The 16,498-nt window shown below is 41.0% G+C and overlaps 1 protein-coding gene across 3 annotated transcripts in view; it reads right to left on the reverse strand.

Moving 5' to 3' along the window:
• Positions 1 to 16,498, reverse strand: part of syne1a (spectrin repeat containing, nuclear envelope 1a) — a 116,616-nt gene that overhangs the window by 76,421 nt on the left and 23,697 nt on the right. For 2 of the 3 annotated variants that reach the window (XM_053336444.1, XM_053336446.1), the window contains 26 exons: positions 16,004 to 16,168; positions 15,238 to 15,378; positions 14,969 to 15,129; positions 14,478 to 14,634; positions 13,713 to 13,940; positions 13,441 to 13,539; positions 13,021 to 13,208; positions 11,768 to 11,891; positions 11,409 to 11,575; positions 11,126 to 11,279; positions 10,353 to 11,008; positions 9,559 to 9,738; positions 9,207 to 9,360; positions 8,569 to 8,727; positions 7,620 to 7,802; positions 7,396 to 7,497; positions 6,582 to 6,785; positions 6,043 to 6,250; positions 5,245 to 5,357; positions 4,580 to 4,785; positions 4,322 to 4,483; positions 3,947 to 4,226; positions 3,459 to 3,631; positions 1,992 to 2,301; positions 1,715 to 1,879; positions 219 to 578 (listed from right to left, as the gene is read on the reverse strand). In XM_053336444.1, coding sequence (XP_053192419.1) covers positions 219 to 578; positions 1,715 to 1,879; positions 1,992 to 2,301; positions 3,459 to 3,631; positions 3,947 to 4,226; positions 4,322 to 4,483; positions 4,580 to 4,785; positions 5,245 to 5,357; positions 6,043 to 6,250; positions 6,582 to 6,785; positions 7,396 to 7,497; positions 7,620 to 7,802; positions 8,569 to 8,727; positions 9,207 to 9,360; positions 9,559 to 9,738; positions 10,353 to 11,008; positions 11,126 to 11,279; positions 11,409 to 11,575; positions 11,768 to 11,891; positions 13,021 to 13,208; positions 13,441 to 13,539; positions 13,713 to 13,940; positions 14,478 to 14,634; positions 14,969 to 15,129; positions 15,238 to 15,378; positions 16,004 to 16,168 — 5,199 coding nt within the window. Of the gene's footprint in view, positions 1 to 218; positions 579 to 1,714; positions 1,880 to 1,991; positions 2,302 to 3,458; positions 3,632 to 3,946; positions 4,227 to 4,321; positions 4,484 to 4,579; positions 4,786 to 5,244; positions 5,358 to 6,042; positions 6,251 to 6,581; positions 6,786 to 7,395; positions 7,498 to 7,619; positions 7,803 to 8,568; positions 8,728 to 9,206; positions 9,361 to 9,558; positions 9,739 to 10,352; positions 11,009 to 11,125; positions 11,280 to 11,408; positions 11,576 to 11,767; positions 11,892 to 13,020; positions 13,209 to 13,440; positions 13,540 to 13,712; positions 13,941 to 14,473; positions 14,635 to 14,968; positions 15,130 to 15,221; positions 15,379 to 16,003; positions 16,169 to 16,498 lie in introns of all 3 variants that reach the window. The other variant, XM_053336445.1, reaches the window with a different exon arrangement.

Below are 16,498 nucleotides of genomic sequence, written 5' to 3' on the forward strand. Positions count from 1 at the left end.
ACAATGCTAATCACCTTCTCTAAAATTAACATGGTACAGTACTGCACAGTAGCCACTATCAGCTTTTTACACATCACAGTTTGCCAGTCCAAATCTCGGCTGAACAGAAGAGTTTTTATTATTTAGCGTATTATTTTTAAATGAACTGTTGTTAGTAGATGAATAGTAAATAATTTAGACTTAATGTCGCCATTTATTTAAATCCCATGCTGCATTACCTTAGCCAGCTGCCATCCCTCCACTGCTTCCTCGCCATTGCTCCGCCCTTCCGCTTTAATCAACTCTTGGCTCCACCCTCTCAGTCGTCCGTCTAGCTCTTTCAACTCATCCTCCAGCTGAGCAGTCAGACGGTCATATTCTTCCTCTGAGGCTGCAGCAGCGGCCAGGGCCCCCTCCAGACCGTCCCTGGCCCTCAGAGCAGCCCCCTCCCATTGCTCCAGGGCCTGGGATAGCGCCCCCAGCTGTCGGTCCATTGCCTCGCAGCCTCCTGCCGCTGTGTGCTCTGCTGTGGAGGCCGCGCTCCGACGCACCCTGCTGAGGCGCTCTCGGCCCTCTAGTAACCGACACTCCACACGCTCCTGAAGAGATAGAGAGACAGGATCAAAGTTGCTACGGAAACTGTGGCTACGGAGACTGCAATCTCCGGTTCTGCAGCCGATTCTATTTAAAGCTGTCTACATCATTTTTTCTTTCATCTCCGGCTCCATCACTTTCTATCTGTACTTCTTTGATTCTACCTGTGCACCATCAGTTCTGATGTACATTTGTTTAATTTGCTATGTAATTAATCTTGCTGTCTCCATCCTTCTCCACCTCCATCTCTCAATTCTGTGTGGAAAGGTAGCACTTGGAAGGCAGAGGGTGTCAAAAGCAAACACTTGAGTGTGATGTGATAGCAGCAAGCTGATAGAGGGATTAAAAGGATAAAAAAACCAGCATCAGATCATTTTAGTGTGTGTGAGAAGGATATGAACATTAACCTTGATTGGGAAATAGAAAATGGTGCAGCTAGCTTGTGTACACAACAAATTATATTTCCTCATCTATTAAAATGCTTCACCCTATGGCTCTACAAACACACATTTATAATGTGATAATTAGAACCCATGTGTGAAATTTATATGCAAATCAATATCTCCTTTCATATGTTCTCTCCTCTGCAACTGCAGAATAATTAAATAGGCAAAAGCTTAGGCATTAATTCCACTGCTGCTCTTTCAAGTTTTTGTTTTTTAAAACACGTTAATAGTCCAACATTGGTATTAAAATGTGCCAGGAGAAATTGTGATATTTAATATGGGAACTAACTGTGCATCAATTTCAGTTCAACACATTGTTTCATAGCAGTAGTCTATTAAGATTAGATAGGTTCAGACAGCAACATTGGGTTGAATTACTGTCCTGTTGTACTCTAATGGTCTGCATTAATTATATACAGAGATAAAACTATTTCAATAAGTATGTAATTAGTGTCTGCTTATAAACTTTACAATTATCACATTACTGTCAAACAAAAGCACCAGCATTCCAACATTTTGCAAACAATATTTCTTGTGATTTTAAAACCATTATTGTTAACTATTATTAAATTAAGTGTTTACAACAGAACACACAAAACAGATCTTTCTTTCACATACAAATATATTGAATAACAAATATTTCTAGATATAAAATGAACAAGTTAGACTGTTTGTATTCTCACACACTTCCTTACCCTCACTTCTGATAGTTTCTTTTTGATGGAAGCAGAGTTTCCTGATGTATCAGACCAATGCTGCAGCTCCTCTCCTGCAGTCATCAGCCAATCAGTGAGCTCCCTAACGGCCTCCAGATACTCCTGGTGTTCCAACACTACAGCCTGCGCCAGGTGTACTCTTTCCTAAAGAATGGACACAAACAATGTATATGTTCATGTTTTGGTAACCTGTAATATTGCCAAAATATTTTTTTACTGTATACAGTACCAGGGGATAAAATAACATCCTACACACCTCCACCAAAGCTGTGAGGTCATCAAACTGCACCTGCAGTTGGGTGCGGGCACCATGGTTGAAACTTGCATCACTAGTCTTCTTGAAGAGTTCTCTGGCTTTTTCCTCCAGGCTAGACAACGCCACCTGGTGGTCTTCGAGGTCAGCCAGTAGAGCTCTGAGTCTCTCTAACTGTGAGGCTTTCTCTCTGGGACCCGGCTGGGGGGTGAGTGGAGCACACACCTCCCGCTCCACAGCCTCCATCCAGCACCGCAGTTGGGCAGCACTCTCCAAGTATCCTCCCCACTGTGAGACTGTCCACTCTAATCGACTGGAGGGAAGACGGTGTATGTCTGTGTTAGACTGTGACTGGCCCACATGGGAAATACACTTTTTGAATGAAGAGAAAAATCAAATCTGATCAATCTCTACAGAATCTTACATGGATTTATAAAACGGATCATCTCTTCAAAACTGTCAAATAATAGCCTACTATTTTGAGGATGTTGAAGAAAGAAAATGCAGCTATATGAAAATGTATAAAGTTTAAGTAAAAAGTATCAATACTTTCCTTCTCTGATTAATTAAAAAAGTAAATTAGTGCATTATTGTACAAATGTATTGATTGGTTTAAATTTACATAATCTTGGTACATAACATCTGTTCATAAAATGCTCAAGAAAAACACCTGGTACCTCTTTATCTGTCCTCTACTGGTACAGTGAATAATTCAGACCTATGATATGGTCAAGAAATTTAAATTGTCTATAATGCTGGCTTATCCCCTTTTATCCAGGCGCATATACACATCCATAATTTGTCTTGCCATCTGTTACCCCTGCATGTACAAATAACGCAATATCCGCACACTCACACACACGCACCTCTATTTCACCTGCTACCCCTCTCCTCCTCCTGTTATCCTTTTCCCCTTAAAACACAAACACACCCCATGTGTGACCCACTGTTTGCCATCCGCCATTTAGTCCCTAATGAGATAAAATTTTTCTAGGAGGGGCCATAATTGCTCCATTAAACACACAGACACAGACACACACACACAAAACTCAGATGCATGTGCATGCTGTCATACATGCACACACACAAAAAAGCACACACAAAATCAGACTCATCAATCAGAGTTACAAAATGAGACTAATACTTCTCATTATGTATTTAACCTAATGGTAATTAATGGCATTGAGACATCAATCTATCATGATGAAAATAATCTGTTCCCTAGAGAGAGGATTTTTGGCACACAGGTAAATGGCCTCTAAAATGCCCAAGGGTAAACTTTTTAATGGCACATAAAGTAAGGCAGAAAAATGGGATGGCTAAATCAAAGCCTGCTTACAGTTTACTGCAATTCGTGCAAATGAAAGAAATATTGGGTAAGAATTATATGTATCTTTTAATGATACTGTGGGATGATATCATATGAGGATCATGCCGTCAGATTATATTTCTGGTAAGCAGCCTCTGTACCTGTGGCAACTCATGGCAGTCACAAGCAGCGTCGCCCAGGCATCCTCCACCTCCTGAAGCTGAGAGCGGACCACTTCCTGTCCGGCGGCACCATAGCTGCGCAGGGCCAACTCGCCCTTACCCATTGCCATATTCAGCTTGACCTCACCCTCCCCCTTCAAAAGCAGGATGTCCTGTACAAACAGAGCCAGGTTAGAGTGAACTGGATTTACACATCTGAATTTTAGATTAATCTATTCTCAACAAAACAGCCCCCTCTTGTGTTCACTGGAGCATCTGTGGACTGTAATGGTAGTATTTTATAAAATGCTGAGTTAGAACAAAATTATTAAGTTTGAAAACATTATATGCTCACATAATGATTCCAATAACAGTTACCTAATGCATTTTATTTTATCCTCATCCGATGTTGTGCATTTTTATGCAAGTTGTCTCTAGAGTTGTTTATTAAATTGATGCTACTTTTAATTAAGTTTGCCCTCTCTCACCTGCACAGTTTCCAGCCTCTGCTCCAACTGCTCTTTGGTCCCCATGGTGCTGTCCACTGTACCCAGTCGCTCCTGGATCTCCTCCAACCAGGCCCAAACCCCCTGGAGGGTCTCGCCAAAGGCCTGGCTTTCCTGACAGCCTCGCAGCCTCTCCCTGGCTGCCTTCAGCAGGGCTTGGTGCTCCATCTGGAGCTGGCCTGTCACCCTGACCTCTCCTCCTGACCCCCGTCCTGCTTCAGACAGAGACTGGGCCTTCTGGCAGACACGCTCGATTGAGTCCCTAGAAAAAAGTGTCATATGCTATTATTCAGTATGTTCAACAAGTAATTATACCATATCTTTGAAATATGGCGTCACACACCCACATGTACATACCGTCTTGCTAGCAGCTCCTTATGGAGGTTTTCCATTCTCTCCAGCTCTTCTGCGGTGTCAGGGGCAGCTTGTTGGCTGTCTGCCCCCAGAGCAGGCTCGCTCCTGAGGTTGATATCCATCTGCTTAAGCCAATCTCTTACACCTTCCACAGTGTCATCGAAACTGGAAAAGAGGGGAGAAGTGAGATATATTTCCACTCAGCTGATACTTGGCACACAGGATTGTATAAATACAAGATACGACAAAGTGATGACATACTTTTTCAAGATTTCGATACTCTCTTCCAAGTCTCGTTGGCTCTGAGTGCAGCTGTCCAGATAGTTCCTCCACTCTCTCTGACAGGAGGAGAGATGCTCTTGGACCTGTGTGGCTCCAGTTTTTGACAGGTGGAGTTGGAGCCTCTCAGCCTCCTCACAAACCTGAGAGAGACGCTCCTCACCCTCGGACATCCGCTTTAATGACATCTGTGGATGTTGGTGGAAGAAATGTGTGACCAATAAAATCTGACATGGTCCTGAGTTTTTGAATGTTACAACCCTTAGCTCTAGATTTACCATAATCATTGACACTATGATTCTCAAAATTCTCAAATCCTATCATATATTTGTACCCCAATTTATGTTTTGATACAATTCCTGATTGTATATTATTTAGTGATTTATTTCTTACTGAATACAGGAAATTAAGTGGAAAATATAAACATCACTGTTAAATATAAATTTAAATATTTACTGTGGTACAATTATTACTCATTCAATCATCAAATTTTAATTCAGACTAAAATGATTGTAGTGTGACAAAGTTTCAAAGTCAGATATTGAAGGAAAACTGACTACTGACAGACTTGAATAAGTCATGGATTAATAATAGTGTCCTACATGAACAACTGCACATCAGGACTATAAGAGCATTTATAACACTACCTTCAGCCGCTGCAACTTGGCTCCAAGGACGGCAACATCTCCTGATTGATTCGAACATTCTTTTAACTCCAACTTCAGATCAACAAGCCAGGAGTGGAAGTCTTGGACGAGCTCTGCTTAGACGAAGAGAAAGAAAAAGTAGGATGGAAAGAAAAGGAAATTATATAATGATGACAAGCTAGGTAAAATTAATTTACAGTAAAAAAAAAAGCGGAGATATATGTTTTCTTTTTACGATACACATATATACATATACGAGCGAAAGCTAGAGATGTGTTGAGGCAGATGGGAAGCGTGGGTGTGTCCACACTGTGCAGCGCCAGGTTGCCTTGGCAACAAGCCCAAAATGACTCCCTCAAGAGCAGATGTGACGAGAGCGACATTACTCTCCGAGGCACAGGTGTGTGTCTGAGCAATGAGAGCGCACTGGTGTACCAGACAGTGTGTGTTGATGTGGTGTGGGTTGTAGTGTGAGATTTGAGTGTGCTCTGGGGGAAAATGTTGGATAATCAACTCTAAATCTGCTGCACCACTAACATGAACAAATGACATGCATTGTGTAGTAGTACACTGTTTCATTGGGTGATTATGAGATGTTAAGTGTTATTAACATTTTATGTTTCAGTGGATGCCTGAGTGCTGCCACTGTTACAAAAATGACTAAAATATTGATCGAGGTAAAGGAAAATAAAGCACTCACGGGAGGAAAAAAAGATAAGCCATAAAAAAGATTCTTCCTAGCCTAAATCTAACTCCATAAAACAAAATTTAACTACAAAATGAACCAGTCACTCTTACCATTGAAGTGAAGCTGTAGCCCATCCTGAAGGCTGCCCCTGGCCTTGGCACAGCGCTGGGCAACAGCCTCCGTTCTCTTGGCAATAGAGGTGAGGTCAGAGGAGAGGCGAGAGAGCTCCTGAGAGGGATGTGACCTGCACAGGGCACTCAGAGCATCTCTAGCTGAGTCCATGTCTGCCCTCTGTTGCTGAACAACAGTTTGTAGGTCCTGTAACAGAAGAGCAGAGGGAAATAAGAAACAAAGACTGCGTGTATGGAATGAGTAGACACAGTGACACAAGTACTGCATACGCCCTGCAGAGGTTTCACATAAAAAGAGTCTCTGCCAGCTAAAAGGATGCTGTCCTGTAGTTGAGCCTGACCTCTGACCTCTTGTAGAGTGTGTACAGAAATTCTCCTTCAAGGATTATTATATATTGTATTACTACTAAGATTATACATAGAGAGAGGAAGAATGGTTACTTTTGGGATTAAGTTTCTATATATTTTTGGAATTACTGTGTTGCTGTGCCACATAAAAAGAAATGGTAATATCATACCTTAACAGTGCCAATGTCTTCAGGTGAAGTAGCTTCAGTGAGATCAGATAAGGAGCCCTCAACTGTCGCCAGCCTTTCGGCCATCTGCGACATGAGGTCCTCCAGTCGCTGCTTCTGAAAACTGAAGTAGGTCAGAGTGTGTTTGGCCTGGTTGTACACCTCCTGTGCATGGACCAGTTTCTTCCTTAGGTCTGACTCCAGCACCTGGTTCAATCAGAGACATTTAGCAGCATAAGACAAACAAAATAACAGAAATAAACAACATGCAAACAGTGAAGAATATATTAAAATATCTGTACAGCATTACATGATTAATTTGCTTCACAGTAATGTGTTTTATGTGCTTGTGATGTCCTTTTGTACACATGCATACGTTTTATTCAAGTTTTGTGATAGCACTTGAAATCAACACTTAATGCAGTTTTAGAGGAAATGTCATATCTACATTGTCACTCCTGTAACAGCAACACACTCAATAAAACACAACACAACACACTACAACATATTCATTTCACCACATCAACAAAAATTGTTTTTCCATTAGAAAACATTTAGGGTTAAAAGAGGATTATTTTAATTGTTTGATTTTCACCTTTTTCAACTAAAATAGGCATAGGCCCCACTGCTAAGCCAAAAACACTCTTTCTTTCTCTCAAGTTAAAACTTGGATACAGTGATACAATTTAAGTTATAACAAATACATTTATTCCATATATTGTCATTAAGAATAACTTATTATAAATTGTTGAAAAAAGATGCAGTTTAAAGTTTTACCAAAGTCCTCCTCTATTTCTCTTTTTGCCATCACATTCACCTGCATTTGTAGCGGGGTTTCCTGGAGTTTAGCTCGCTCTTTTAGCTCCGTCACTCTCTCCTGCAGTGCATCCAGCCTCTGCTCCCTCTTCTCAACCTCAGCCTGTAGACCAGAGAGAGTGGGAGATTTCAATTAAATCACACCAGCTATGAACTCATTCTAAATATCACACCACCAACATCATTCAAACACTCGTTCATGCAGACTGTCCATCCTGATCTGACCTGAAAGGTGGCGAGGTGGATCTCTGTCTTTTCCTTGTCACTGAGATTAGAGACACTGTCAGTGAGATCAGCGATGGACGTGGCAGCCCATTGGTTGATGTCGTGCTCCATGGTCTTGAGGTCGTCCCATAGGGTGACACAGTAGCCGAGTCTTTCTGTGTTGGTTTGTATTCTCTCTGAGACCTGACGGAGAAGAGACCAGCAGAATACATTTCAATCAAAAGGAGAGGTGGGATTTATTTTCCTCTTTGTGTTTAGTTTTCCCTCCCTGTCTCCCTGTAACAAGGGATGGTATGCTTTACTGGGAGATGGGAGGAAATCGAGACTTAATTGGTTTGACAGATGTGGGGATGAGAAGTGAGAGAGAGAGAGAGAGAGAGGGAGAGAGAGGGAGAGAGAGAGAGAGAGAGAGAGAGAGAGAGAGGGAGAGAGAGAGAGAGAGAGAGAGAGAGAGGGAGAGAGAGAGAGAGAGAGAGAGAAACAGGAAAACAGATAACGTGTCTAGACTTGTTTATATTTCTGTCTCATTTGTGACAGCTGAGCAGCCAACTAAATCCCACAAGAGAAGAAGAAAATGGGAAAAAAAGGCAAAAACAGATAAATAAAGATCATTAAGAGAGGAGCAGCACAAATGCTTGGCGGAGCTGTACGTTGGACGTTGTAATTGATTTTTTTTCATGGTCACAGTAAACAACTACACAAAGCTTTTCATACTTTTGATAGTCATTATCATATTTCAGCTTTAGACCTGAGTTAAACAATATTGGCAGTTGATAAAAAATCCATATCGAACCACAATGTATGAATGTCACAACACTGTTATTATTTCACTCAAGTATAACCCAATGGTTCCAGGGTATAACTGCACTTGTCTAAATGAAAAACATCCTAAGACTTCTACTGTCAAAACATATATATGGCATGGCATGTTTGTTTGAGTATCACTCACCTCGAGCCACTGGTCCCTTAATGTCTTCATGTCTTTCTGGATGAAGCACATATCAGAGTTGGGAACCTTCTCCAGCTCTCTCTGTAGGTCCTCCACGGTGCTGATGAGCTGGTCCATGTCTTCCTGTTTTTCTCTAAGCTCAGACTGGACAGTCTCATGCTGGAGGGACAGAGAAGAGCACTGAAGGAATGACAACAAATCACCACTAGAGGGAGAGATACTGTATAAACTGGAAAGGAAGGACTGTGGTGGTTGCAATCCTCAGTCGCTGACAGATAAGATCATGCACATCACAGCCAGAGAGATGTAAATTAATAACTGCAGAATAGTGGAGTGATTTTAAGAAAAGAAAACAAACAAAAACAAACAGTTGCTGCTGAGTGAAAGCTGTGCCTCCAATGTGGTGTTAAATACTTTGGTTTTAAATATTTTGACAAATTAAAGGATTAAGTTTAATGGATTGAGGAATTTTCTGTGTCTTGCATGAACTAAACCCTATTTTTAAAAAACTATATAAAGTGGACTATGACACATAGAGTCTTTTTTTATTGTATTCTAAATCCTAACTATAAATTATGTTTACTGCTGTATATGCTACATTTGAAAAGAAGCAGAAAAAAACATGATTTTCTTCTGACCCGTGTGAATGTTCTTTTGGCCTCCAGAGCATTATGGTTATGGTCGGGCAGGTTGTGAGCAACAGTCTGGGCATTCTCCACAGCGGTGCTGAGGATCGACTTCAGGTTTTGGAACTGACGAAGAAGATCCACCACAACTCCACTCTGTTCCTGACTGCATGGGAAAATAAAGAAACAGTTTCTGCATTGTTTCCATTTTTTTTAAAAATCAGAAATCATTCTACCCCTTTTTTTTCTACCCACAGACTAGCCCTTTTGTCTCCAGACCATACATGGCAGAACCAAAAAACAGAAAGAGTAAAAGATTTTAAAGCAGATCAATATGAAATGTCCTCTCTCTTCTTATCCTCACCCATTGCTGATCAGAGTCCTGACATTCTCCCAGGATGTCCTCACCAGAGCCACCTCTCTGCGAGCCTCCCCAGCCAGCTCACTGTCTCTCTGGGCCAGCTGGCTTCCCTTTTCCTCTAACCACTGTTGTGAGTGCTGCAAGGACTGGAGCTCATCCTCCAACTGGACGAAGAAACGCAGCCTGGGAGAAATAGATGCAGGAGAAAACAATAGGGGTTACAAGCTTGATTCCAGCATGATATATCTCATTTTTCAGGAGATCAAATTTGAATTCATTCATTTGTCTATCTAGAGTTGGCTTCATTTATGTACTGTGTATTCTGGAGGAGCTTGGAAAGAAGTACATGTCTGAATCAAAAGCTCACATAATCTATTTGAAAGTGACAAAGAATATATTTAAATAATGTATTATAAGAACAACAAAGCTGCAGCAAAAGTATAGAAGAAACATAGGTGTTTCCACAGGTGTGTAAAACTGCAGTTATACAAAAACAACTGTACGAACTGTACGTTCATCAAATTTAAAAGTCTTTGAAAAAGCATTTCATATATCAATATGCTTATTAAAGAACAATATAGTGATTTGCCCAAAACTGGATATATATATATATATATATATATATACTGGATATATATATATATATATATACACACATATATATATATAAATATATCCAGTTTTGGGCAAATCACTATATTGTTCTTTAATAAGCATGTACATGATCAGCTCAAGGACTAAAGTTATTGTGGGGTTTATATAGGGCTGATATTGCTTTTCAGAGGCCATATACATACCTGTTTTGAAAAGCTTGTACAGAGCTCTCTCTAGCCACCTCTTGCCGTGTTTCATCCTCCAGTTTCTTTAGATTCTTCATCATTTCCTCCCTTCTCTCACTGAAAGAGCTCCACAGGGCCGTTAAAGCATCTGCTTCACTCTGCCTCCATCCCACACACCTCTGTACCTCCTCCAAAGCCATTGTGAGGGCCACGGCCTGTCCCCTGCAAGATGTTCTTCCCTGAGGATGACTCACATCTTTGGAGCCCCGCCACTCTGCACCACACAGGTGAAGGTGTGCCTTGCTCAGCTGCCCATCTAACCCCACTGCCTCAGCCTCAAGCCGAGACACATCTTTAGCAACTTCACCTATTCCACGATGAAGCTCCTCAGCTTTACAGCGATCCCAGCTACCCCTTCCCTCCACAGCCTCATGAAGATGGCGCACAGCTTTGGCTGATGCTCCGTGCTTCTCAAGAAAAGCCTTTAACTCAGTCAGACACTCCTTACGGAGGAGCAGTAGACGTTGGGATTCATTGAGTGGTTGTAGGCAGTCCTCCCTCCAGCCCTGGAGCTGCTGTTGGGCCTCTGAAGTAGAACAGCGAAGCAGGGAGAACTCTCTTTGCTGGAGAGTCTCTTTCAGTGCTGCGTGAGCCTGTAGCTGTGCCTCATGCTCCTGGAACAAGATGGTTCAATTAGACACATTTCTATGAGCTCCAACAGCAATCAATATAAACTTGCTTACTGCAACTGTGCAAAGTGCATAAAGGACATTCAATTATTGACTTCTCACCTTGAGTTTAGTAATTGCAACCTCAAGATCAGCAACATCAACCTGTGAAGTGCTTCTCAAGCCAGATAAAAAGCTTTCACTCCTTTGGGTCAATGTCAGGAGAGCCTGGTCAAAAAGCTCCAGTTGTGACAACTGAGACTGCAGGAGCTCAAGCCTAAAAGAGAGGTGGAAGGCAGTCTGGATTAAGAATAGGACAGTAATTACAATTTTAACAGGTTTATGAACATATGGAGAGATAATACAATTTAAATAATCTATATGAAATGTAAATCAAGAGTATTGCCTGTGTGATATGCTGTTATTCAGAGAAGTGCATCTCTCTTGTAGTTGTGTGAGATCATCACTGAGCTCTTGGACACAAGCTTTAGGTGCTGTGGGATAGAGGCACAGCCCAAGATTTACAAGACCCTGGAGGAGGGCCTCGTAGGATGGTGTCTCCTTCTGCATTTCCTGTACAGGTCAATACATATTTTAACATGATGCAACACAAAAATAGTTGAAAACATTCTGTATAATTGGTGAAATAAACATGAAAGGAGCAGATAAAGACATAAAAAACTGTCAGATACAAAATGAATCAGTGCTTCAAGAAAACAAAACCATAGAAGTGAGATACAATCAAGAACTAGTCAGCTGATTTACCTGTACATTTTGTAGTTCATTCCTAAGCTTTACTTTGTCTGCAGACAACAGTTCAGTGTCTGGACAGCAAACAGACTCACATCTGTCTAGCCAGCTTTTCATGGATGAATTCTCCTTTTCAAATCTGCAGATACAAAGGTGACACTCAGAAACATTTATTCTAATCACATACAGCTCCGTCTTTAGAATGAACAGCATAAATGTTAATCTAACACCAGATTGACACCACTAACAGTCAGTGATCTCAAAGTACACACCCACAATGATTCACACGCACACACACAAACAATGATGCTGGCTGGGTGTTATTTTCTTTATCTGACCATGGCTTAGTATCAGAGACAGTGTCAAAATAGAGAAGCCATATCTCGCCAGTGCACCCAGTGCTGTAAGTAATCCCTCATACATACACCTGCAGGGGAGGAGATGAGGTTGACTATAGAGGAACACACAGACACACAGACACACATAAACCAAGTTTAGCAGCATCAGTACAGTCCAGTTAATTTAAAGACAAGATCTTGTTCCTCTACAGTACAAGAAGATGAGAGAGTGATTCAGGAAATAAATAACATTGACAGAGAAGAGGATTCAACAAAAAGGGCAGGAGATGTATAATAAAAGAGGAAATAGCAATGTCTATAGAATTATGATCAGTTATATCTCTGTGTGTTTGTGACTGCGAGTGGGAACAGGGACAGGGACTGATGGAAAAACAGCAAACACAAAAAACGTACAGTACAGTAAATAAACTGCTTCAGCAGTCAGTTAAGTGCTTCTTTTTCCTGTGCTTATGTGACTTGACAAACACCTAAAATACTCAACCATACCTCTTGTACAGTAGGTGCTGGACACACAAACCAGATACACAGTAAGCCTGTCAGCAGAGCAACGCATCACAGCAACTGGCAATACATCTTGGATACACTCTTATGTAAGCTTGTGATGACAACAGAGGGATTTTCACAGACAGCTCTTTCTAGATCTCCTGTGACTTTTCCTTGTAATGTTATCTGCAGATCTGTGTATCTACATGCTGTTGTCTCAAAAGCTGGAAAGAAGGGCTCCTGCTGTATCCAATATGGTGAAATATTCAGCAGATTCCTGAATAAGGCTGGAGTATTCAGTTTCACAGGATGCATGAGGATAACAACGAGCTATGTTTCTTTTACTCACTGCCTGATATTTGTCTGTTTCTTCCAGATAAATATGCAGGCAAGTGTAATATGGGCACATATTGCTGTGTATTGTACCTTTGCCACAGTGCTAGAAGGCTCTCTAATGTAGATTGCTTTTCTGCGGCCTTTCCCATAAAGTCTCCCTGTAGCTTCTGGAGGTTAGCCACCTCTTCCTCCAGCTGGCTGCCCTCTCCAAGCCTCTTCATGGCTGAAGACAAAGCCATCAGCCTGGGTTTCAGCTGCTCGACAGCCTGGCAGACCTCCTGCAGGAAATGGACATGAACTTGTAATCAGCCAACCCAATGAATACAATGTAAAGCTCTGTACACAGCATAATAAAATGGAAAATCAACACAACGTTCATTTGGAGAACATAGTAATAAAAGGTACCGTATCTCCCTCTGATTTATTAAAATCAACCTCAAAATTTCAAACATATTTTCACATATATCCCTACTGATGTAACTTAAAGCTTTTGTTAGTGTTTTTTCTTACCATGTGATCCTGCAGGTTTTTGTAAGTCTCAGATGATGATGTGCAATATGTGACCAGACAGTCGAGTTTCTCTTTAAGGTCACTCATTGTTTTCTTCACCTGATAATGACAAAGATATCAGTCATTCAAAAATGATCACATTGGCAGGGCCGCATTCTCAATCACCAAAACTTTCTTTAGGTTTTGAGTGCCCCAAACATCTTTTCTCCAACACAAACATGGCTTAAAATCCCTTTTGTAGATGTAATCTTGCACTATTTGTTGCTGTATACCTGTTCAAGGTTGTCATTGTATCTCTGCCTGTAGGAGGCGCTCTGGTTGAGTTGTCCACCAAGCTGCTCTACTTTCCCCTTCAGCTCTTCCCAGTAGCACCTCATTTGGGTAAGTCGCGCTCGGATACATCCTCCCTCTCCGGGGGTCACAAACCTCAACAAGGCTTCCCAGTCCTCTTCCATGCGGGCCAGAGCTGCCCTTCTCTCCTTTAAACCTTCTCCCACTGCCTGAGGGGATGCAACAGAAGACGAATGATAGTGATGGAAAAGTATGTGGACACCAGTTGAAATACACAAAAGTTGGTTAGAAAAGGAAATTCAGTTCCAAGTTAGTTCTAACAACAAATCAAATGGTTGCCTGAACATTTCCAAAGTCCTGTTATCCCATTTTGAAAATTTTCTCCAGACCTCCATAAGATTGACAAGGCTAAAGCCTGGCTTGGCAAGATTATGTTTTCCTCAATATGATCAATTTAGTTTCTGTATCCTAGACTTTGCTGTGCCACTGGCTCAATTTGCCCTTGGGCATGGATTAAAACTTCATCTTATTTCATCTTAATCTTAATAACCCTCAGGCCACATTGATACTGTACACCACAGAAACCAGGCCAGACGGTAAGTCATACTCATTTTACTTGGAGCCACAGAAAGAAAAAAAAGATTATGACATTTGTTTTTGTAAATATATGAAGATTATTGACAGAGTTGTGTGAAAATTGTAGCTTTAGTGAGTTTAAAAAAAAACTATAGTAAAACAAGACATACCTCTACTGTACTGATGTGTTTGTCTAAAGGATCTAAGGAGGAAGTGGGGTTGACAGCCTCCAGCTCCCTCTCCTTTTCATTGATCCAAGAGGAGAAGGCCTCTGATTCAGTGCTGAAGCGTTCCCACCAAACGCACATCATTTCCAGCTGGACAACACTAGAAGACAAAAGATTAGGTGAGATCCATTTCATCAGATATATGTATTGGTATAGTAATGTGTACAAACAAGCACATACTGACAAACTAGATGCACCACATGCTAGAAAAATCTAATCATGTGCCTCATTTCTACCAGGCTCTTGAAAAAATGACAAATTAATAATTTCCCAATATGAATCTGCATTGTGGAAATGTTCCTATTCACTACATTTTTCTGCATCCATGTTCTATGTACTTATCACACTTATCAAGACTTTTTCTTTGTGTCCATAACAGGAAATAGTCAATGCAGATTGGAGGCTTCAGATAATTACTGGACAATCATACATACTTCTTGTTGAGATGATCTTTAAGTTGTGCGACTGCTTCCCTGGTGGACTGCGCCTGCTGTAGAAGTAGAGCTTGATTCTTTGGACCGAGCTGAATGTCTGCTGCCATCTCCAGGAGGAGATCAGCTCGCACAGAACATTCCTCAACTTTTGGGAAGAATACCTACAGAACAAAATAAGAAGGCTAAATATTGACAAAACAAAAACAGAGCGTACAGTATATGCATGGACGCTAAATCAATCACAAACACACACACACACACACACACACCTTGTTATGCTCCAGTTCAGTTCTCAGGCTGTCCAGGCTGTTGAAAATAAGCTCTTTGTGCAGCTCACTGTTGCTAGTGCTGATAAACCTCCAAACTTTTTCTCTCTCTGCTTCAAAATTCTGCCAGGAGCTCAGAATAGCCTGAAGATTATGAAGAAATATGAGAACCATCAGTGGGTACATTTTCATGCACAAGATGCTGCATGTGCACTCACACAGAAACAATGGGAACTGTAGCATTTAGTGTCACGTAACATACCAAACTGATCTTTCAGACTCTTAAACAGTAATAAACAGTAGCACCATATGGCCTAAACATAACTTGTATGTAACATGTTGAGTGACATTGAGGTTATCATTAAAACTTTTAAAAGTTAAAAGTCTCTGCATCCCCACTATCATTTTTTTCTTTTCAGCCAATAGACCATATAATATACAGAATACACAGAACCTGACATGTATCATTGATGATATAAATCATTGAGGTAGTTAAAGGTAGATGTTCTATTTAAATATAAATGTATAGACTCCGAGGCATCCGAGGATAATTATCCAATCAATGGGAGGCCAGTGATAGAAGTTTATAAACATATCCCGGGACAACAAGCATCAAGAAAATTAACATACCACATAAAAATCAATAGCTGGTTAAGCTTCAACATGGACTAATCAATGATCACAGCAGGGGCTTGTGTGGAACGATCAATGACACTCACAAACACATAAATTAGCATGCTGGCGTGAGAAAAATTCAGGCTTGGTATACCTGCAGGTTGTGCTCCTTTGCCTCTGATTTGCGGTCAACCTCTCTGAAAGCTCCCTCCAGCTCCTGTAGAGACTGATTAAGCTCCTCTCCTTTCTGCAGCTGGTGGCAATGGGACACTAAAAGCTCTGCCTCTCTCCGGTTAGCATGCAGGCGTTTTAGGTGTTGCTATAACAAACACAGATGAGAACATGTCATGTCAAATTTACTTTTTGCAAAAAAGGGAGAACATAGTACCAAAATCTCTACTATTTCGTGAACTTAATTTTTCTTTCATCAACCAAACCAGCTGTAATGTAAATTAAAGTTAATTCTTACCACTGGGACATATAATCCCTCATAAGATTCAAAGAACAGCGTGTAAGACATTTGAAATCAAAGAGGCTGTAAATTGTTTACCAGGTCATTACTCACTTCTGTATCATCTACAGTATGTATATCCTTTAGATGAACACTTCCCGAAATCGAGTGCCACTAAACAGCTGACATCACCACATT

Source organism: Scomber japonicus, chromosome 17 (genome assembly GCF_027409825.1).
Source record: "Scomber japonicus isolate fScoJap1 chromosome 17, fScoJap1.pri, whole genome shotgun sequence".
NCBI classification, from domain to species: domain Eukaryota; kingdom Metazoa; phylum Chordata; class Actinopteri; order Scombriformes; family Scombridae; genus Scomber; species Scomber japonicus.